This window comes from Poeciliopsis prolifica, unplaced genomic scaffold (assembly GCF_027474105.1).
Source record: "Poeciliopsis prolifica strain line A6 unplaced genomic scaffold, Auburn_PproV2 SCAFFOLD077, whole genome shotgun sequence".
Lineage (NCBI taxonomy): Eukaryota > Metazoa > Chordata > Actinopteri > Cyprinodontiformes > Poeciliidae > Poeciliopsis > Poeciliopsis prolifica.
The window spans coordinates 778,086-801,706 of NW_026562452.1; the positions used below are offsets into that span (position 1 = coordinate 778,086).

At 35.8% G+C, this 23,621-nt stretch overlaps 2 protein-coding genes across 2 annotated transcripts; both read left to right on the top strand.

Annotated features, from left to right (window-relative positions):
• The first annotated feature begins 983 nt into the window (after positions 1-983).
• On the top strand, positions 984-3,275 carry psmg3 (proteasome (prosome, macropain) assembly chaperone 3). The gene is made up of 3 exons (XM_055021543.1): positions 984-1,102; positions 1,976-2,198; positions 2,929-3,275. Exons 2-3 carry the CDS (start codon positions 1,986-1,988, stop codon positions 3,079-3,081), a joined length of 366 nt encoding a protein of 121 aa, XP_054877518.1. The 5' UTR covers positions 984-1,102; positions 1,976-1,985; the 3' UTR covers positions 3,082-3,275.
• Positions 3,276-4,282: 1,007 nt separating this feature from the next.
• On the top strand, positions 4,283-23,476 carry tmem184a (transmembrane protein 184a). The gene is given in 10 exon segments (XM_055021544.1): positions 4,283-4,892; positions 5,044-5,247; positions 11,566-11,731; positions 12,538-12,628; positions 14,607-14,682; positions 18,048-18,139; positions 19,056-19,225; positions 19,340-19,537; positions 21,856-21,984; positions 21,987-23,476. Coding segments are annotated over 9 exon segments (1,221 nt in total). The 5' UTR covers positions 4,283-4,892; the 3' UTR covers positions 22,082-23,476.
• Positions 23,477-23,621: the final 145 nt, after the last annotated feature.

The window sequence follows — 23,621 nt, forward strand, 5'->3', positions numbered from 1 at the left end:
GAGAGAGAGAGAGAGAGAGAGAGAGAGACTAAAAACCCATACAAGTACACAAGGGTGAGTTTAGACAGACCCATTTACATAAAATGTACAGTTTTGGAACGTAAACATATTTAAGATGATGACATGCAAACTACACACTAATGCACGCACACATTCATACATAAGAGCAATTTAAGATCAATTAAAGCAAATCAATTAGGCTAACAGTAATGTTTTTGGACCGTGGGTGGGAGTAAGGCTACCTCACTTTCATGGGGAAACAAAAAAGATCCCAGGACCTTCTTGCTGTAATATGTTGGCAATACTGACTGTGACACCGTCCAGTTCTATCTATAATTGTATCCTAACTAAGCATTTAAAGGAACAAAAACAGATTCTGGGCTATTGAAAATAATGAATATCACACACTAATATAGTTGAGTTATAGTGAAATTTAGAATTAAAAAAATATATATTTAGCTCACATGATTTCTTCTTCTTTTCTTATGGTTTTTGGTGGCTGGTAAAAACAAAAAATATATATTGTATGGCATGATCAGAATATGTTAAATAGTTCCATCTTCCACAACAATCACATTACCTACGTTTCTCCACTATCACTAAGGTACTATTTAACCATATATATCAGAAACTAGGATGTGATACGACTTTCTTCTCTCCTCATCTCTCACGCCTTCCACTGAATAATATAAACTTCTGCATTTTCTTTTTCTTCGTATTGCTTTTGCTATCGCACCTTCATTTTCTTCTTTTTGATCCCTTTTACTTTTGTTCGATTGATTTTTAGATGTTTCAACTAAAATCTGTCTAGTAGCCTCCTTTGCTACTAGTTATTTACATTTAAAATATAAATTTAAACAATTTCTGTCACTTCTGTCATGCGTTTCCAACTTAAAAAAAGAAATTAGTCCCACTTTGTTCACGAACCACACGATAGGTGGAGATTTGGTGTGACGTCATCACGTAAAGTACGTACACTCGACACAGCGGAACACGTTAGTTTCGGTTTGTTGTCACAGTGGTGGAAGATTAGCAAAGCTGAGCTAAAACTAACAAAGTTTTCCTATTCCATACAGATAAATTGGATAGACAGAAATTTATGGTGAGAGTTTTATACGTTTGTACTTCTTTTTAATAGCGATATTCGTTTTTCTACCGGAGCTCGTCGTGGTTGTGCAGCTAACGTTAGCTTCCAAGCTGCAACATCAGTCATTCTTATGAAGCTTGTCTTTATTCAAAGTACCTTAAATGATCCGTTTGGCTTGCTCGCTTGTGGATTTGAGTATATATTTGAGTATGCAGTGCATATTCTCTGCCATAGTGGTAGTCTATTTAGCCATTAAATACTAGAATAGAGAATAATCGGATTTGAAAATAAGTTCATTTAACTTTATTATTCAAAATAAACATACAATTCTGAAATGAAGTTGTACATAGTTGTCCTCTGGACTAGATAAAGTCATATACAAGTACAGACAATTTCCCACTTTCATACTAAAGGAAAAATATGTGAGTATACCAAAAAAAAAAAAAAAGTCACTCTCTGGCTCAAGCCGTTGGCAAGCTGAAAGTAAAACTGCTCTTCAAAATGATTTTTCAATATTGTGCAGTGTTTAACAATCTGTCATGAGAGTTCTGCCTTTTTAAGTATTTAAAATGATGTATTTGACTGGTCCTTATCCAGCATTTTTGTATGAAACATTATAGTTCAGTTCTAAAGCTACAATAAGTCATTTCCATTTCTGTACAAAAACAAAACCTTTAACCAGCCGGTGAGATCACTAGGTTTTTGCAATAAAAATACTAGATGCTTGATAAAATTAACTAGCAGGCTGTTTAATTAGTTTAAAATAAAACAACCCCTTGTCAGTAAACTTGAATCTGTTTGTGCAGGATCAATAATAAGACCTAGCTACCTTTCAGAAATAATTATATATATGTTAGTATCTTTTTTATTATTTGCTTCTCTCTCTAGGATTAACAGAATGGCTGAGCCCATCATCAAATCCAGACAAGAACAAAAAGAAGTGAATGGAATCTTAACAGAAGTCGTCTGCACACAGTTCAGTAATTACATATTAGTGGTCCTTACCCAGTACGGCAAAATCGGGACATTGATTTCGGTCACACCTGACTCCCGATCTAATGATATCAGCACCCCCACGTTCTCCACTAAAGTGCTGCTGGGCAAAGATGAGGTACGGTGGGTGAAATTGGTCAGATTAATATTGCATCAGTGTGATTATAGACTTCTTGTCACATGGGGTAACTCATTTCACGTGGCGAAAGGCCAGATGAGATCAGTTCTGAACTACTCTGGAAGATTGTAGAGAAATGAGATGCACGGAGTTCAGCGGTCTTTTAAAATTTACTCAATAAAACTCATTTCATCTCTGCTTGAGCTTGTCATTTGAACAGGCACACAGTGCAGAAGGTGTGTCATTTGTGGAAATATAAATTGTTACAAAGTTTGCGCAAGATGTTGATTAGACTTTTCATTTATTTAGAAAGAATTATTCTGTCTTGAAAAGACAGTAGAAGATAAGGACATTTCTCCTTTGTCATCTAGTTATATGCATTACACAGCATCTCGAAGACACATGAACAATTTAATTAAAACAGAATAAAGATAAATGATTGTTCTATTTGGAGATGTATAAGTGCTAGTTGCTTTAAAACAGCTTCAAAAAGCAATTTTCCTTTGACTTGGTTTTTGTTGAATGAATTGTGCTGTCCTGTTGAATAATGTAACATATTTTTAAAAGTAGTGACAAATTATTTGATTGGGTTTTTTCTCAAGTTACAATTGGAAAGTGGTTTTAAGATTATTTCTGTTTTGTGGCTGTATGGATTTAGAGCTATCACATGCAATATGAAGAGTTTTATATCTAACTTATGTTTTTTTTTTTTTTTTTTTTTTTTCAACAGCCTTTGACTCATGTCTGTGCTAAAAACCTGGCCACGTTCGTATCCCTTGAAGCTGGAAACAGGCCTGTCTTACTGGGACTGGCCCTGAAGGATGCCTCTCTAGACACAATACGAGAAATCAAAGAGATCATCAAAAGTTGTAAAGTGTGGTAGAAAGTCAGAGCCCCTAAAATAATGTTGGTAACTAAAAAGACCTGGTGAAATAACGGTAGCTGCTTCTACCAGTGTCATATTTTGTAAAATGATATAAAATATAACTTTTTTGTATTTCAAAATTCACTAGCCAGGTTTTGTATTACTTGGAATGTTCAGAAATAAAGTTCTTTAATGACAAGTTCAAGATACTATTTTAAGTCGAATTACTTTTTTGTTGCTTCATTTGCCTGTTATAAATGACCAGTTCCTTCCATACACATTGGACTGTGCGATATGACTTTTTTATTGCGGTACTCTTATCACAGAAACATGAAGTAAAGGTCAACAGTCATTTCTAATTTTCTCAGAGCTGGATATTGCTTTATTACTTGAAGCAGAGGAAGATTGTTTATTTCTCTAATAATAATAAAAGACAGTGAAAATTGAAGAGTTTTAGTGAGCTTGGAAATGATGACTGGAAGCTTTTTGGTGTGAGACAAATATTGAGCCAACATGTGCTCTTGGTTTAATGAACATGTTTCAACATGTTTTTTTTTTCTGAGTGGGGTCATTTAAACAAATGGCTGACTCCAACATGTCAGTCTTTGTTGTTTTTTTGTTTTTTTTTGTTTGTTTTTTTCTTGCAGTGAGCTTTGAAGATTTTATGTTTACCTCTTCAGACATCCTGACTGTTTGGTTACAGATAACCAGGGGTTGTCATCCAGCTTACTGGCCATTTGGCTAAAAGAAATGGGTTTTTTAGTTCTGTCATATTTATACTGCATGGAAAAAGAGATGTGTAGATTATTTATTAGACATTCCTAGAAATGGCTGAACTTGAAAAATAAAATAAGGCACAATTGAATGAAATGCTTCATTTCTTTCAAAATGACTTTTAGGTACTCAAAGCTCAGATTTTTTATTGCTTTGTGAGGCTTTGCTACTTCAATACAATCTGAATGTGTTTCAAAGCTGTCAAGTAGTTCCAATAAATTTAATTCAATTCAAAACTGAATTGAAATAAGGCTGACCATGCAAACTTTAGTCAATATATATATTTTTTGCCAGTAAATGATACAGCAAAGATTATTGTTCCAAGTTTATACATAAAGTTAATATCCAATTTATTGATCAAATTAAGGCTGTGTATTTTTGGCAGCTCCAGGTTAGCCACACGTTATTCATAAATCTGGCAGTAATTTTTACACTTAACTTTTGTTAACATATAAGTATGTCCCTTATAGCGTGTATATATAGTGAATAACTGAATAAAGCTAAGCAGTTACTATCCACCTCAGCTCAAATGCCATGTTCTGATTCATGTTAACCGGAAATGCTGGCAAAGTATAAAATGTAAAGATAAAAGGGTCTCGCGCCTGACGGCTAACAAAACTGATTGCACGTCGAAGTGATGACGACATCCGTTTAGTCGAAACCACGTGATTCCTTCACCTGTGCCTAGCCTATTTACTTCTGAGTCGAGCCGCTGCGCGCACATAGCTTTCAGTTAATACGTGTTTCTTAGAAAACTTTTAGATATTTATCTCGGTGTGCTGAACAGCATTCTGCTGTAGTTCCCTTCTTTGTTGTAGCCTTTCTTTAAGTTTTTCATCTACTGTGTGGACTTCGACCTCCGCTACTGAGGCACCTGTTAAAAACAAGGAAGTCAAGTCCTGCTCAACCCGTCTGGTACATGAAATTAAAACGGGTTTTGTAGATGATCACGGTTAACAAACGGGTGTTTTGTGCTCTGTGCTGATCCTTTAACCCTGACCCGGGACGATCACGGTCATCTAAACAGGATAAAGCTGCTTTCCACTGGGAACAAGGTGAGCCGCTTGTTGACAGTAGAGAGAGGGATCAAATGAGTGACATTTACCGATCAGCGTCTGGCATGTTTTTTTCAAATAATATTTGTAAAATCTATCGTTGCTAGAATAAACTCACTTCACGGAAACTTCCTTTCCTCTCGTCTTTTAGATGAACGGATCTTTGGGCATGGATTCATCGACCGAAAATAACTCGATTGTTCACCTGGATGAACCAATCCTTCCGGAAAACATAACCATCATTCGGACAAGAAACGGGTCACTAACGGAGGGTCAGATGTTTCTGAACACGGTGACTGCTCAGGCCCTGTCTGGGATATTTGTCTGGTCCGCCTTGCTCATAACATGCCACCAGGTGAGTTTGTACTATTAAATTATTTTTCACACACCCCATAGCCAGAAAAACAAAAATCTCATCATCAAATAACAGCAGAGAGAAACACACCCTTAAAGCTCTGCAGCCACAGTTATGTATAAATGTAATCAGAGATGTTTGAGGACTCCTCCTTTGCCTTAAGTAACAAATGCATACATTGAATTCTACAATAAAGGTTTGAAACGTTTTTTTTTTTCTCTAAGTTTGCACCATGAATCTGAGCTTTAAGGCCACTTCTGCTGTCATACTGCTATTTATTTTACTGGTGGATGTTCTTGTTATTGTCTTCAAGGGTGTTGCTATACTGAACCCCTGATGATGAAATGTGTTATTGTTTATGTGCAAAATTTTCAGACGCGCACAAGAGTTGTTGTTTGCCAAAACAACCAACTTTATCTGATAGAGCAGTACTGAAATCTGTAAGATGAAATGTTAGACTTGCTGTATTTCTATTCAGTCTTGGACATAATAGTTTCCAAAAACTGCAACCTTAGATGGAAAATATTTTATTTTTATTTTATTTTATTTTTTAAGGGAATCGCATAACTAATGGCATCATTACCAATCTAATGATTGAAGCACAAATGGAAGCAACAGACTCCCATTTGAATTTCTGATATTAACATTAACTTGAAGGTAACATCCAATTATTACACCTGCTTAAACTTTGCGTTGTTTAAAAATTGCCATGCATGCACACACTTAATTGTACCTAATGGCAACTCAGAGTGGCCATTTAATCTCAAATGCACATTTTTGTTTTGTTTTTTGAGTGTGGGAGCAATCCAGAGTATTCTGAGAGACTTCATGCACACAGGAAAACCTGCAACTCTGCCACCATGCAGCCCTTGAAGATAATAATTGCAAAATATACCTTTTATTCTATTAATTTACGGTATAAAATCATATGATTAAAGTTTTTTTTTTTTTTTTGTAAATTATATATTTCCAGTTTTAAGATGGAACACCTTTGATTCCTTTCAGGAACTTGGTTAATTCAAGCATGTACCTTGATAGGATGCCATCTGTCTGCACCATAAAATGTCCTTTCAACTGAATGCTCAACAGTGAACTGTTGATAATATAATAACAAAGTGGAAATGATTAGAAACGACAGGAAGTCTGCCACAAAGCGATAGGCCAAGTAAAATCCCCGAGTGGCTACGTTGGATGCTGAGGCACATAAAGAAAAGAGGTTGTCATATTTCTGCTGAATTGATAGCAACACATTCTAAACTTCCTGTGGCCTTTATATTAGGTCAAGAACAGTGGAAATAGAGTATAATGGAATAGGTTCCCATGGCCGAACAGCTAGATCAAAGCACTTGCATCAGAAACAGCAATGTAATGCATTGGATGCAGTGGGCTCTTGAGTGACAAATTGTTTCTTTAAGTCTGGGGTTATCAGTTGCCAGGAGAACAAGACTCTCCTCACTGCATTGTATAAAGTCCAACATTTATTGGAGAGGCAATTCTAGCATGGGTTTTTTTCAGGAGTTTGACTCAGCCCTTTAGTTCCAGTAAAATGGGCTTGTTCTTATATTTTTTTTGGAAAATTTATTGCTCATAATGTGGAAATGGTTTGAGGAATGCCTCTTCCTTTTTCAGCATGACTTTACACCGGTGCACTAAGTGTTGTCATATAAAGACATGGATGAGATGGTTTATTACAAAACCATTGAGAACTTGATTCTGATTCAGAATCAAGTTCAGAATCAGAACTTGATTCTGATCTCAACCACCATTTGGAATGAATTGGACTGAGTAAAACCTTCTCGTACAACGTCAGTGTCTGACCTCACAAATGTGCTTTTGAAGGAATGATTAAGAATTCCCCTAAAACTTCTGAAATACTATGACAAAAAAGTGAGATGTCACTCGGACAGCAACTTGGTTTCTGTATTATATTGTGTTGCATTTTATAAAATATTGGATTTTAAAAATATACTTTACAGTACATTGTACATATTAACTTGATCTACACAAATTGTACAGTGCAAAATTAACTAGCTTCTTTTTACTCTCACATGTCTTCAAAGTTTGCTTGTTCTAAACACAAAAGTGACCTTAAGTTGAAATAAAAAGAAAAATCCTAGCTGATTTACAAAGAAACGGAAACACAGCAAGCCATCTTCTGCATGGCAGAAGTTGATGGCCAGGAGAAATAAATAGTTTACAGAGGACCACCTTTACCCGCTGCTATCTCATCATTGTTGTAAAATTAGTGTTTCCTCATGTGAGCGAACATTGCCCACTGTGCAGAGATGATAGCTTATCATTACAATTTTATCATTTGCTGTGAATATAACTGAGTGCTGGGTTTTATCAGCAGGGAAATCAGTAGATACTGGGATAATGTTCACAGCTGTTTGAAGCTGTTTGAGCTTGTTGTTTTTCAGGTCACTTTTATTTTTTGCTCAAATAAAACGGGAAAACATTTAGTGAGCAGCCACACAGAATTGCTTTAATGCTTGTTAACATGTATTTGTATGCTGTGTTGTGGAAATAATTAATGAGTAATCTACGCATCAGGGAGACACAACAACAGCAGCAGCAACACCCTCGTTTAGGGATTTGTAACTCAATATCCTGCAAATTGGTTTCTATGTTTTTAATATAGTACGTGTTTGGCCAAACACTTGCTAGCAAGACATTTTAATTGAACAAATAAATAGCAAGCTTTCTGCTGGGGGAATAGAGTGAGTTTGCAACAGGCATCTCTTGTGTCACACTGGGGGAATAAAACGGTCTGTTGGACCAGCGTTATAATGCTGGCAGTGTTTCATCTGACTTGGCTTCAGAGAATGGCGATAAACTGCTAAATGCTCTTTCTGAATGCTAAACACTCTTTGACCTTAAATCTTTTTTTCTGTGATGTTGACAATTTAGTTCATACTGATATTTAAGTAAATGTCAAGGGGGTCTTGTTAGCTCCTTTTGGAACTTAAAGTATTGGAAATGGAAAAAGAGTAGATATGTTTCAACAGCTCCCTGTTTCCTGTGCGTTGTCTCTCCACTGTCAGGTAGGAAATTGCAGAAATAAGTCCAAGCTGGAAACGATTGCGCTGCTGTCATCAGTGGTCAACGTTTTTCAGTCAGAAGGAACTCTGGTTCTGTTCTGGATTATTTGCCAAGTGGAGTCAGTCCACAGGAAAAGATTCATCACATTCCCAGTTTCTCAGTGATAGGGACTTAATGAGCAGCTTCTAATGGAAATTTAATCAAGCAGCTTTTGTTCATGAACAATTTTTTTTTCATGCATTTAGAGAAAACAATCTAATTAAAACAAGGATTTGCATTAAACTAATACAAAAAATAAATAAACAACTTGTTTCCTAAATGTGTAGTACTCTTCCCAAAAACACTTTATTACAAATACTTAATGACTGCTAATTATTGTAAACAGTTGCTATCAGTAAATTAATATATACTTTTACTATATACTTTAACTAGGCTGGAATTTGATACAGGACCATTGAACAATATTAAAGAAGTTCATTGAGTTTAGAGTCCAAAGTGTTCTAAAACAGCTTAACTATGATAATTTTCAGGACTTACAACTGTTGTTTTTGTAAATGACAATGTCAATAGCTTGATAAATTGAATATTGAAATTATATTTTGATTGTATGTTTTAAGAGATAAAATGCTAATTAAAATTAAACTTGCATTCTATTTCACAATGACAATTAGTCAAATACATAACCAAATATCTGTATGTTGTTCTACGCCAAAGCTTTTTTGTTATTTCTTTTCAATGGTTTTAACCAAGCTTCTTTGGCAGTAAGAAAAATGCTCAATAAGCTCAGGGACCACAGCAGTTTGTGAGCACATGGACTTTTTTAATCTTTGGATGAAGAAATATTAGTATATTAGAAAATAGTGTGTGTGTATATATATATATATATATATATATATATATATATATATATATATATATATATATATATATATATATATATATATAATTTATTTATTTTTGTTAAATTTAATTTGGCATAATTCGGGTATTTGTAATCTGTTAACTTTGTGGCTGTCTTATTCCCATTTTCATAAATTTATACAGAGTTTATACTTCAGCTTTTAAAAGCTGTAGTGCCAAAGTGGAATAATTTAGGTAAATCCCTGCATGTCTGAATAATTTTATAATTTTTTTTTTATACATCCTACTTTGTTTGCTAGTTGAATGTCAGTATTACCATTTTATTAGAATGTAACAAACATTTTTTTTAATTTAATTTCTAAAATGTATTTCTTGAGTGTTAGTTATTTTAGATATTTTGTAGAACCCAGAGGTTACTGTTAAGATCAATTTCAGCATTGCCTGACATTTGCTATGTGTATTTTCCAAACTTGTCAGATGAGCCATGTTACACATATGGAGGTCATAGGGGGCCACATGGGAGAATCATGTGTGTTAAAACCTTAATCAACCCATGGAAACAGCATTGGTATGCCGTATTTTCTACTCCTGTGTGAAAATTCAATTGGAAGCACTCTTGGTGTAAGCAAGATGTGCTCTGCAAGTTTAAAGCATGAGTGTTGGCCAGGTTGTTAAAATGCGAGTTGAGTAATCTGTCTAGTCAAGACAATGTTAAAGCTTCATTTCATAATAGCAGACAAACAGTCAGGGCAAGTTAATCTGTGGCTATAAATTATACCTTCCTGATAAAATCCAGAGATTTATAAACGTAAACGTTGGCTAAGTCATAATCTTGTTTTTGATAATGATGTAGCTTCATGTTCTCTGTATACAATACCAAAAAAAACACACAAAAAAAACATGACATTTGGTTTCTGAGCACAGTGAGACGTTGACATGGAAATGCAGCATATAACTCGACAGTAGCTGCAGGTATTTATTTGACTCAATTCAACAGAAGAGGCATTGATGTGAACACAACAGAAAGATGTGCAAAGATTTTCAATGAGGGTGCTGCTCGCTTTTTTCTTTTTTTTACAGAAATATTGACAGTGAGGTCTCGTACAATGGCTGTGAAACTGAGAGCTATGAATCATTTAAAGAATCCCAATAACTGGAATTAACCATTTATGTATGCCACATATAAACGAGAAGAGTCTGTCCTTTAATCTCATGCAAAGTCAGACAAGAACAAAGGAGCACATAATTTTCGTGTGCATATAAATGCAATTAAAATTTTAAAATGAGTTAATTTTTTATGTGCAATTGACGTAATTTACTGAATAAAAATCACAAGTGATGCAAGATCTAATTTGGGGCTGCAGGCTTTTGAATATTGATGAATATCAACTTTGCTGATGTTTAATAATGGCAAATTACATCCATGTCTGATATCCTATGTAGGTACCACTTTCTGTTCATGTTTTGAATTGGTAAAATAAAATGTCTTTTTTTTTTGTCATTATCAATTTTCAAAAGGCCAATTCCCCTCGTCACAAAGTTGTACCCCTATTTGCAATATTATCTCTTATTTCACTTCATACTTGTAAACAAACTGTTTTGTACCCATGTGCTTGACCATTACTTATCCGTGTCATTTGATAAGATTAACAGATGAGTAATTACACAACTAACTATTACTCTATATGGGTTTATGAAGATTTGTTTCCGATTCTTCTTTGGGACACTCAATTCTTATTTAGTCCATTATCAGTTCAAATTGTCCAAGCAACTTCCTATTGATCGACATCATTAGTTGCATAACTACATCTTCTTATTATAAAACAGAAGTTTAATAAAGTAGATAAAGCTTTAACTAATTGGTTGACAAAGCAGGTAGGAAATGCCTCAAAGGTTGGTAGAAATTACAGCTTGGTTGGTATGAAATGTCATTTTGAAGAAGCATGAATGTGTAATACTTTATCAGGATGCAAAGAGCTTCAGAACTACAATTATGCAACAAAATATCTAAATGAAACTTTATTTTATAAATAAGCAACACTTTTTTGGCACCTAAAACACACCTTTTTTTTTATTGTCACAGAAAGGATACTGGAGACAAAAGTTTTCAAGCTCGCCTGAGAGGGCAGCTTTCTCAGGATGTTGGTTAATCATTGCAGTATCAGTTAATGATGTTATGATTACCAAATGCAAACCCCAGCTAAGACAGTTTAAGTAAGGCAGTACATTTTCTTATCTGTTGTTTTTACGACGCTTTTCTGATTTCAGAAATGCAGTGGTCCGATTTTATTGCTGTGCTTTATTCCATGTTCAGAAGCAAAGTTCACACATTGTAAAATTTCTAAGCAAATTTGATGGTTTTTTAACTATATGCTTGTTTCTAACTGTTGCCTTATGTTTTGTGTTTTATTCTAGATCTACACACACCTCCGGTCCTATACCGTCCCCAAAGAGCAGCGCTACATCATCCGCATACTGTTCATTGTGCCAGTTTATGCCTTTGACTCCTGGCTCAGCCTTCTATTCATCAGCAATGACCAGTACTATGTTTATTTCGATTCCATTCGAGACTGTTATGAAGGTAAAGATACCACCAAAAGTTTGATCTGGTGTCTAGTAAAAGTCGCCCCTTTTTTTATTTTATTTAATTTTTTTTGTGCAGAGATGGTGTTTTCTTGCCCTCATTGTCATTGCAGATGTCAGAGCCAAGAAAGTGACCAAACTAGTTTTTCTTCCTCCAGTCTTTGTTCTTGTAACTAAATACCTCATTATAAGAGGTGTTGCATTTCTTGGAGGAGTAATTTTAGTAGCATCCCTTTTTTGAACTGTGGCAGGCTTTGCTTTTGTTAGTTTTGATAAAGTATGACATGTAGCACTGGAATCTACCATTGTACATCTTTATTATTGGTAGACTAAATTATAAAAGTACATTCTAAGTTGCAAAGGTGATTGTCATTCTAATTCAAATAAAAGCTATTTGTAAGATTAGATTGTGGAGATTACAAAAAGCCTTGAATTGTGATTGCACCAGAAAGCACTGACACTATTTGCAGCTAAAGCATAATGAACCTTCTCTACACCGGACACAATCTCCATTTGCTTCATTTAATCCTCCTTTAAATAGCAACAAAGGATTAAGAAGGGATTTTCAAGACGCAGAACCATTGGAAAAGCCTTAATGTCAGTACTGAAGCATTCATTGTTCTATAAAGTTGAACTAATGATGTTTTTTTTTTTTTTTGTTATGTGGGAGTTTATTTCCATCTCATGTTCTTTGACCTTCACAGAATAATAAGACTTGAAAGGAAACTAGGAAACTGTTTGGCAGCTGCATTGGTTCAAAATATAGTTATTTTATTGAAGAAAAAACATTTCTTTGTATTTCAGCTTTTGTTATTTACAATTTCCTGAGCCTGTCCTTCGAGTATCTTGGAGGAGAGAGTGCAATCATGTCTGAGATTAGAGGGAAGCCTATACAGTAAGTACAGACTGAATCGCTTTACTTATTACATGCATTTCCTTTTCATTTTAGATTTAAAATGCTAATTCAGGACAAATAAATGCATCAGCTGGATTTGTGCAAATATTTCTATGGCTATTTAAGCTACAGAATTGTCTTTCTGGCCTTTATATTAACATTTAGTTTGAAGTTCACTCTGAAAATCTTCGTAGTAAACAACTCTCATAAGTGGCAGTTGGCTTATCTTTCAGCATTTGAAATGCCCTTTATAGTTTGTGTTTGGGGCACTTTCTCTTTGCCAGACAGAGCTATAATGTTGAGATCTTTGGTTTAAGACTTTCTTCTGCCAGAAACATATGTTGTTTCTCCTGGTTCACATGAAATGTGTAAAAAAAAAATGTCAGCGTGTCTGAAGTCAACCCTGTTAGGAATTTCCTGCAAATAAATTAATTCATTTATCCCACAGATTTGTGATATGGTGGAATATCCCTGACAAAGAATAGAAGAGATGATAAACTTTTAAGTTTATTAGGATTTAAAAAACTGCTCCAACTGGAACAACTTTCGTAATAGGCTGAAAACCTTTGGAGGCGGGTGGTTGTGACTCAGCGGGAAGAATAGTTGTGTTGCAATTTGGGAGTGTGGATGGGTGAATGTGACTCATAGCACTTAGTGGTCAGCTTGACTAAATCAATACTATAGACAGAGGCTCTTCAAAACCACTGTTAAAATGCCAGGTTTTTGAAATTTAAACCATCTTAAATCTTTTTGAAAGTTCTTTTACACTAGAAAATGTATCAAAATCCTGTATAATGAAAATAAAACAGCAGATGCAGTTAGCACAGCATATATGTGCACACCCTTGAATTAAAATTGTTCTACCTTGCAAATGTTATCCATGCAGTTTAAGATTATCATCCTGAAATTGAAGGTTAGCTCCATCAGACATTCATACATTTTATTTTGGAAGATTTAATAATATATATTATCATGACAGCACCTTTGTCATGGTAAAGAAAGTTCCATTTCCATTAACCTTGGTGAATTTTAGTTTGGCAGTAGCACTGTTAAAGACTTAGCACTTTAAATGAAAGTTTCTTAGTTTGTTTGTTTGTTTGTTTTTTCATTCACAAATTCAAAAAGTTACACAGAGCTGAACTCTGCAGGCTATTTGCAACCGGTAACACACATTAATACATTTGATTTAATTGAAGCATCAAAATATTATTTTACGATTGTTTTATGCAGCCCCATTTTTGTTTAAACACAAATAAACCTGCATACCATCTCTAAACATTTCTGCAAGATGAATGTTATGATGATTTTAAAAATGCTAAAAATATTGACTTGCATTTGCACTTTTTCATACCTTCTTGCTACTTTTATCATTTTTAGGTGCTCAGGCCTATGCGTCAGACTGATTTGCTGCCGAGATAAAGAAAACTCACAATAAGACGTTTATTTGCACTTCAGCAGACTAATTTTCTTAATCATTTCAAGACTTGAGGCCACAATAAAAACTTAAACAACTCCTCAAGAAATGATAATAAAAAGACTGCCATTTTGATAGAGACAGGTGTTGTAGCTCAACACATATTTTTTGCTACTCAAACTTTTGTTATTCTCTCATATAAATTGTGTTGCAATGAAATGTTTGAAGTTTAATGTGTGCTAGTGAAGGGAAAATGTGTGGGCAGTAAATAATTATTGAAATGGTTAGTTGACTTGGGGTCACTGTTGACAGTAAAAAGCAAGTAAGCTATACAGTAATAAAAATGAGTGCATGAAATGCAGCACTGCACTAACAATATAATGCACTCAAAAGTGAATTAAGTGACAATAATAGCCTAATGGTATATATTAGAATACTGATTTAGTCTTTGTTTTCTTACACTTGCTCTCGTTTATGTGATAATTTGTACTTAGTATTTGCATGCTGGCAGGTTTCCTGTTTGGCAATGCAAAATCAGTCCATCTCTCCGTGCTGTCTACACAGGTCAAGTTGTTTATATGGGACGTGTTGTCTGGTTGGAATGAGCTACTCCATCGGCTTCTTAAGATTCTGCAAACAGGTGAGCCTCAGTCCTCTTCTCTACTCTACAGATGATCCCTCTGATCTCTCGAATAAACGTACTCGCGCTGAAAATAAAAATACATTAGATTGTCATCATTAAATAAATAAACAAAAATCCTGAGCTGTTATTTAAAGCCTCCAAACTACTTACAATTGACAGTTGTGGTAATTGGATGCTCTGTGGGTTTAAAAACACTGGAAAAGGAAAGCAAAAGCAGGTGAGGGAGGGTGAAAGCAGCATGATGATGTACACAGAGAGATGATGTGAACTGTCAGCACAGAGCTCCTTCTGTGTCTTGGGATTCTGCACAGGCTTCCTCTCTAACACTGATGGATATTGAAACTGAGAGATGTCTTCAAAACAAAACGCATGGTGAAAAGGACTATTTTTTTCCCTACAGGCAAATGATAAACTGTGTACTTTGACAGTGTTGTGTACACAAGTTTTAAATTGAAAGCCTTTCAAATTCTCTCTGGAGGCATTACTGAGAGAGTGGCAAAGGATATTTCTCTAATAGAGAGGAACGTAGTACTTAATATTTAGGTTTATCACAAATAAATGAATCCATTTATTTCTTGTAATGTGAGAATTAATATGTTGCAGTTTGAAACGTATTATTCTGCATAATTCTCACTGCTCTCCATCGAAATACTTTAGTGACATTAATAAATGCTGATTTGCCCAGCAGGACTGATCTGAAAGGAGCGCTGAAGAGATTCAAAATAACATAATAATTCTGCCTTGCATATTACAGGTGTGACTGAATGACATGGAATAGCATCCAAGTTAACTTATTTCAGTAACTTGGGTAAAAAAGTTAACCTTGTACTGTATATAACTGTATATTCATTCTACTCAGAGTGATGTATTTGAAGCATTCATTTCTTGTCATTTTAATGGCTTTGTTTTATAGGCAATGGAAAACTTGAAATAGTCTGAAAATTGTGTTAGTCAATTTGTTTTTTTAGCACAAAAAAGTTATGGCCTGCACATGGCCAAACTGCTGACTTGACAGTTGTCCAGCAGGCAGTCTATTGCTCCTTCCAAAATTAAGGAATACTACAAAAGGTCATTGGTAAAGAAACTGGTTGTTCTGAGTACTGTATCAAATTATAATATGGGTGGAAGGAAAAATGAGATGGAAAAAAACATGCTGAAGGAACAGAAGTATCTGCATTAAAGCCCATTTCAGAGTTTGGAAGCAATTTATAAGGGCTGAACTGTGACCCAAGTCGGTGCTTTATGAGCAACACACAGACATATGCAGTAAATGGTATACATCCATTGGACTCTTGGTGTTAATTAAGAACACAAGAAGTGTCTGTATTTATCCTGAGCTCTTTATGCCCTTATTTTAGAAACAATAGTTCTGGAGTTTACAGGAACAAAATGGCACAGATGAGAACAAATCTTTTTAAAAGTGCCTCAAAGCTAAACATTTTAAATCAAATTAATGCAGCAGATCTGATAGACCTTCCCTCCTATTTAAATATGGAGGGGGGTGGTTATTAACATGAGCAGTTCCTGCACATTTGGAAAACGTTTTAGTGTCATTAGAAAGCAGTTTACCAGTTCAGTCACTGATATGGGAAAGCAGCTTGAAGTTACTGTGGGTTTTGATGATAAGGGTGAGGGTGGGCTGCTCTTACATGCTAAACTGCTTTTTGACATTTTAGTGTGTCATTGTTACATGCTTGAGGAAGGTTTTATTTTACTGGCCAGAAAAAAGAACCCTGCACACCCTTGGCACAGTTGTTGTACAAGATCCAAATAAATTTCGGAATTAAGTGCAAAGTTTTGTTGTTTTATATTACACCAGAAAGAGCAATAACTAATGACTTTCTAACCAACGCAAAATAGTAATATTATGGGATGACAACCATGACAAAATGTAACCTAAATTTCGCAGCTTTACATGTAGAGTAGTAAAAATCAAAGTTTTGCATCTACTCAGAGATGATCCTAATTACGTATGCAAAATTTACATTTTATCTTTTTTCATGAAGTGTACCAACATGTAAATTTACTATGAAGTTCTGATACATCTCCAAAGAGTGCAAGTTACAGGATTAAGTTTTGGGAGAAACCAAGAACATGCTTTGTATTTTTGAACTCCAGACATGTCAGCGTTTCATGTTGAAATCTTTGCTTTGAGAATTTTCAGAGTGACAGACTGGCACTGCGACAAGTTAAAGGCAAATAATGACTGTCAGCACTGGAAACTTCAAAGTACATCAGTTTTTCTGCAGTTTGAATACTTGCTCATGGCAATTTGCAAAGCACATGAAGCTTCCTCTGACTAATCAAACTGAACACTGTTAGCCAGTTACTTTCATGTGAGAAGTTTTGTTAGATTTGCTTATTCAGACTTCAGTAAACACAAAATACTACTTTCCTGCCATTGGGAATGCTTTGGATCTATGACTTGCATTTTTCTCTCTCCAGGAGTCATTGTTCTTCTAAGTCAACATTAGACTAAGAAAAAAATAATTATTTTAAAGACACACCACCTTAACAATTAATTTACTCACTAATATACTATATGTACAAAGAGGGAGCTTTTTCCAACCATGAGTTCATACAGATCTGCACTTGGATGATTTGGACAAAAACTTTTCATTCTGTCAGAATGGCTTAGTCAAAGTACAGTGGCATGAGATGAAAGTTGATGTTCAAATGGTTTGTAGCCAATCTGACTGAGCTTGAGTTGTTGTACAAGTAACAATAGACCAATCAGGTTTTAAGTCCTCAAAGCTGGTATAGACTAATTAAAAATTTAAAATGACTTGCCATTGTAAATAATGCAAAAGAAGATTTTATAATTATGTACTCGGGTACACACAGCAAAACCAGCATCAATTTTTTTTAGATGTTTACTAAGAAAACGGTTAGAAAAACAATCGTTTTCTTCCAATAGTTTGGTTCTTTTTGTTAGTCTATAACATAAAACTTGAATAAAGGGACATTTTTAATGATATGGCAAAATTGGGATCTTTGGTATGAGGCATTGCAACAAACTGGCGGCCTGTCCAGGGTGAACCCCGCCTCTTGCCCAGAATGTTACCTGCACCAGCACCTCCCGACCCCACTAGGGACAAGGGTGTAAGAAAATGGATGGATGGATTGATGGATGGTATGAGGCATTACTAACAAATGTATGTCTATTAGTAACTATCTATATTTGTGTATTTGTGTAAAGTAAAATCAACATGTTTTAGTTTGTGATGATGAGGAACAAACTGCTTGTCATTGAGCAGTCCTAAACATTTTCTCAGCCTCATTCTGATGCCCCCGTCCTTGTTGGTTTTGCCCTTGCTTGCTGTCTCTTGGTATGCCATTCTGAATTGTCATGTATCCTCCAGGCGACTCTCCAGTTCTGTGCTGTCAAACCCATCATGGCGGCCATCACCATCATCCTACAGGCCTTCGGCAAATATCACGACGGAGACTTTAAGTGAGCAGCACCTCCTTTTTTTTTTTTCTTTTTTTTTTTTATATTGCATTTCATTCTCTTGTGTATCCCACTGAGGCATGTAGTTTCCAGAGGGTTTGTTTTGCTGCTTCTGTGAACATGTAAACAATTTGGAAATGGAGATAGGCATATCACCTCTTTGCAGGGAGAATGATAAAAAATGGTTGAGTTGAGCTCAAAGTTAAGGGATCAAACTTTGCAGCTCAAGTCTTATATTTGGCCAAATGTGAAGTGCAAGTTTTGCTTTTGAACAAAGGGTTGTAATTACCTGGTGTATTTTAAATTGAAAAAGACGATACCATTTTGTATATAATTCATGAAAAAGATTAGCATAAATTGCACTCAGAAAGTTTAGTAAAATTTCAAGGCTTCAGATAAGCGCAGAGCTCTTAACATAATGAGGGTAAATTAGCATATATAAATTCTTCAGAATTCTTCATTAGATATCTTCTGATCCTTCTCAGCTCAGTGTCTCTATCTGAAGAGTCAGCTGTGACAACACTTGTTTCAAAATTGCATTAAGGAAGCAGACCTTGATGAGTGCTTGATACATGAGTTTCCAGTTAGCATTCTTCTTCACCCTCATATCAAACCTAAAGATATTCTTAATTTATTCCTTCTCTTATTCATCCACATACGTCACATCTTCCTCCAAGCTTTGCTGCAAAACCACGATGAATCACTCATTGTTTTCTTATGCTTTCATCCAACCATGCACTCTGTTCTGCATTGGGTTATTCAGCGCTGTCATAGCTGAATCATCAAAGCAGCTCTGTTCAAGTGCAACAAGAAACGATCAAATGTAGAAGTCTGCCTGCTTCTGTCATGCACTCATGGAATTACACCTAAGCGCATATTTAAATGCTGTTTGACGCTGTTCCACTTCTTCTCAATGCAGTGTTAATGGAGGCTACCTGTACATCACAATCATCTATAACTTCTCTGTGAGTCTGGCGCTCTACGCACTCTTCCTTTTCTACTTCGCCACAAGTGACCTGCTCAGACCTTATGAACCAGTGCTCAAGTTCCTCACAATAAAGTCTGTCATATTTCTATCCTTCTGGCAAGGTAAGTTCATCCCTCTTTTTGGGGGAGGGGGGCTGCATTTTATTTAATAGAAGTCTGGTAACCACTTGTGTATGAAGCCACAAATTAACAGGTAAAATGTTGCTCTTTTCATAGGAATGGTCCTTGCTATCCTGGAGCGGTGCGGCGTCATTCCCAACGCACTTTTCATCGAAGGACATGAAGTGGGTGCTGGAACCGTCGCAGCCGGCTGGCAGAACTTCATCATCTGCATCGAAATGTTCTTTGCTGCCATTGCGCTCCGATACGCCTTCACCTGCACCGTCTACCAAGAGAAGAAAAACGATGTGCCAGGTGAGCTGCGTTAGTTGAAAATAGGCACTCCTGTCGCCACAAATAAACTACATTGACGTGTTTTCAGGGTAATTGCCCTTCTCGCATTTTCAATGACATTCTTGAAAGTGTTTCTAGCAGCATTTCTTTGGTGATCTCGTTCTGCTGGCCCAATCACACTGACCTTTAGCTCATAGCTTGGCCTTTTAAACATTGTTGCAAAGCCGACACGTTCTCCGAAGCTTGACAGAATAGTTGACATTAACTGAAGCTTTTATTTCTCTAGCTCTGATGTAGATGAAGGGGAAAGCATTTGAAAAATTATACCTTAGGGTTTTATTGCTGTTTGTTTGTTTTTCTCTTTACTGCTGTAAAAAATGCTTTTGATTGCATGCCCTGAGAACACAAAAAGACATCAAAGAATTTGAGATTCTCGCAAACATCTCAACTGTTCCTAAATTATGTTAAGTCTATTTCTACAAAAGTTGAGATTTTTTGGGGGGTTTTGTTTTTTTAAACAAAAAGCTCTGTTTGGATCCATGTCATATGAATGGTGTAGGTATCCAGGTTGGATCTAAAAGGAGCTTCAACTACATGAGTTGCATTTATTGAAAAGGAGAAGAACAGAACCTATGTGAAGTCACAAAGAATGTTCGTTCCTTTAACATCTGGGAGGCACAACAATGAAAAGACTGAGTCTTCAGAAAACTGACTGCAAAGGTTATGACTGTTAGGTGTAAAGGGCTGCAAAGTCTTCAGGCGCCATAAAATGTGTCATGGTAATTCCTTTGCTTGGTCTAGGTTTGTGATTGCTTCTGCAGACCTCATTCTGCACAGATTACAACAGTGTGGCTTTCTTGATGCTGTGTACCTTGATTTGCTCAATACAAAAAAAAAATTTTGTGCAGCCTCTGAAGCCGTAGTACACATAATTTATTCTATGCTGTCTTACAAAAGTATTCTCTCCCCATCAAAGATCTGTCATGTTTTTTCGAGGCCCCTCTGCACCATAACTCCTCCATAAAATAAAAAGCTTTATGCTATGATAATTTTTGTATTTTTTTTGTTAATAATCCAAAAAACAAAATAAGTATCTGATTTTTGGAGTGGGAGAAAATTAGTTTGTACTAAAATATGTGCAAGGTGTTGTAGAACTGCATTTCCCAGCAATTACAGTTGCAAGTCATTTGGAGTATATCTACACACAAAATGAAAACTAAATTAATTTGCCTTGGAAAATTGCTGAAGTCCGATTAAATTGGACGGATTGTCCCTGATGAGCAATTTTAAGTCTTGCCACACAGTTTGGGCCATTCTAATACAAAAACATTCTTTGCTAAAACCATTCATGTCATTGCTTTTTTTATTGTTGTTGTGTAGTGACAGAATGTAGAAAATCTAAATGGAATTATGAATATTTCACTTTTGCAATGTGCTGTAACAGAATAATTTAGTGATAAGTAGAACATAAAGCAATGAAACCTCTAAGCAAGCAACATCGGTTTAGATGTGCTCCACAGACAGTCGTAAGGAAAAGCACCGTTTTTAAATGTATTTAACCAGAGTAAACCTTCAGAAGAAACTGGCTCACATACTCGGAGCCTAAGGGGAGCTGGGAGGTGGAAAGGAAAAGAGAGATAAAGCAAATTACCGTCCATGCCGGGTACAACCAAAATGATGCATGAAAGTGAGGCATGGTATGGAGGAGACTGACAGAGGATAAAATAAAGGGAAAATATCTAGCATTCAGGTAGTAATTATGGAAACGCTTTTGAAGGTGCACATTGTTCTCATAAGGATTACTGTTTTAATCCTATGAACAAGTCGTTATTACTGTCACTGCTAATTGTCAGTTATATTACAGCTGAGTGGGCTGGCATGATAATGAATATAGGATGTCTAGAAGCAGAGATGAACATTGGGCATGACAGTTTGGAAGGAATGGGCCGCAGAGACCATCAGTCACAGATCAGGAACAAGCAGCCCTGGGGCCTGAGATCGCCAGTGACTGCACATTAGGACATCAAGCTTCAGTTTTCAGAGCATTCTTGGTAAAGGACACAGAAGAAATGTGGCAACAGAGAAAAGCACAGATTAAGAGGATACAGAGGAACAACCCAAATAATAAAACAAGAAAAGAAGGCAAAGAAAACAAAAGATTGCAACAAACACATTAAATGTGATATAAAGATATAATTACCATAATATTTCTGATTCCAGATAAGTGACAAGTTTCTTGTTTCTTTTTTCACCTACTTTACCTTATTTATGCCATGCTAAAGTAACAACAGTTTTGTACATGAAAAAAACACTTTATTTATTGTTTTTATTTTCTGCAGAGAATCTTCCCCCAATGCAGAGCATCTCCAGCGGCTTAAAGGAAACCATAAACCCAGGCGACATGGTTCAGGACGCCATCCACAACTTCTCACCAGCCTATCAGCAGTACACTCAGCAATCCACACAGGAGGTCAGCCCAGCACTAATGGAAAAGTGGCCATGGGCAACAAGAGCTCTCGCAAGTCTGACAAAATCATGCTGATTACATCAGATGATGAGTTCTAGGCATTTTTCCAGTAAGAGACCCAGGTGTTGGTGCCCTTTCCACCTTTACCTCTGACTCCCTGGGGAAAAAGCTGTGTTGCATTACTTGGAGAACTGGGTTGAACACAGGCGGTTCATTCTCGCAAGTACTTAGACGGGACTACCTGCTTCTATAATGATGATTTTTAATCAGAGGATGTGCATGAAATTTTAAGTTTTGAATTTTGTCGCTGAATGTGCAGAGATCTGATCCGTCTCCATCTTGCTGCGATAATCTAGAAAATGACATGTCATCTTCACTTCATCACACGAGTCAGGAGCCACGCGCTTCCCTTAAATCAAGCTGCCGGATTTTCAGCTGCGTCCCCCAGTGCCGACTCCGTCTGCGCCATCTCGCCATGGCAGCCTCTCTGGCTGTCTGAAGTGTGTTCCATCTGAATCATGTCAGTTTCAAAGAGCAGATGATTAATATGTGACTCTAGGTGGGAGGCAGGGGAAGCCGGCAATGGCTGAGAATGGCACTTCATGGACCGTTACTCACATCTGCTTGTTTGAAGTATTTGCTGAGCATTCCTCGGCATGGTTTCCTGACGAATGAAAGGCTTTTTTTCAAAGACGTATTAGTTTTGGAGCTGGCAATTCGAACTGCACTTCACTATCCTTTGTATCCACCATAGCAGGCATAAATTAGATAAACCTGTTGTCTACAAAGAGGAAAGTTGGATCGTCTCATTAATTTTCTCAGCATGCTAAAGAATAGCCCATATAGATAGCTAGATTAAGTCAATTTTTTTTTCTTAAGGAATATTCTCTATTGTGACTATATTTTTGTGTAGTTTTTATGATTTCATTTCAATGCTCATGTTATCCCATCTTGCAAGGGTCATGAAATGTGTTCACAAACTGATTAGTGTTAATTGTACTGCTCAGTATGGTCTGTGTGCAAATATGTAATTGTAAACCTTTTATTCTATTTATTGTGAAAAGTTTGGGCCATTTCAACTATTGAGCATTTATACATTTTACTTTTTTTCTCAATTTTTATGGTTAAACCTCTGTATGTAAGTATAGCTTTTCAGGGACTTTTTTTTAAGTTATTTTTTTAACTTGTGCCAATGTGTATGTGTTTTTGTTGTTGTTTTTTTTCTGGAAAGGCTTTCATTATTAACTTAAAAGTACAAAGTAGTTATAAACTAGCTTTAAATTGGACTTTTCTGAAACTTTAATGCAACAAAAACTGAACATTGTGTTGAGAAAGTTTTTATTTAGAGGTATAAAAACACAGCAATACTATTAAAAGGAATAATTGACCATATTTTCTTTTCAATCAGGGCGGAAAAATGTTTTATTTGTACACAAGGGTAGTTCATTGAGAAAACATGTAAATAAATGCAAAATAAAAATAATTTAGCTGTTCTTCTTTTGTACAATTACACAAATCAATGAAATAAATACAAAACATATGAGCAGATTGACAAGTTTAAAGGGTAAATAACTGGTATGCTGCCATTTACTGTCCTCTTTCAAGGTTAGTATTGATGGCAAATAGTTGGCCTCAAAT

Excerpts from the sequence above, each read along its gene's own strand:
- psmg3 (XM_055021543.1), top strand. The coding sequence starts at position 1,986 with ATGGCTGAGCCCATCATCAAATCCAGACAAGAACAAAAAGAAGTGAAT. Across the intron at positions 2,199-2,928 it reads TGCTGCTGGGCAAAGATGAG|CCTTTGACTCATGTCTGTGC; the intron begins GTACGGTGGGTG and ends TTTTTTCAACAG.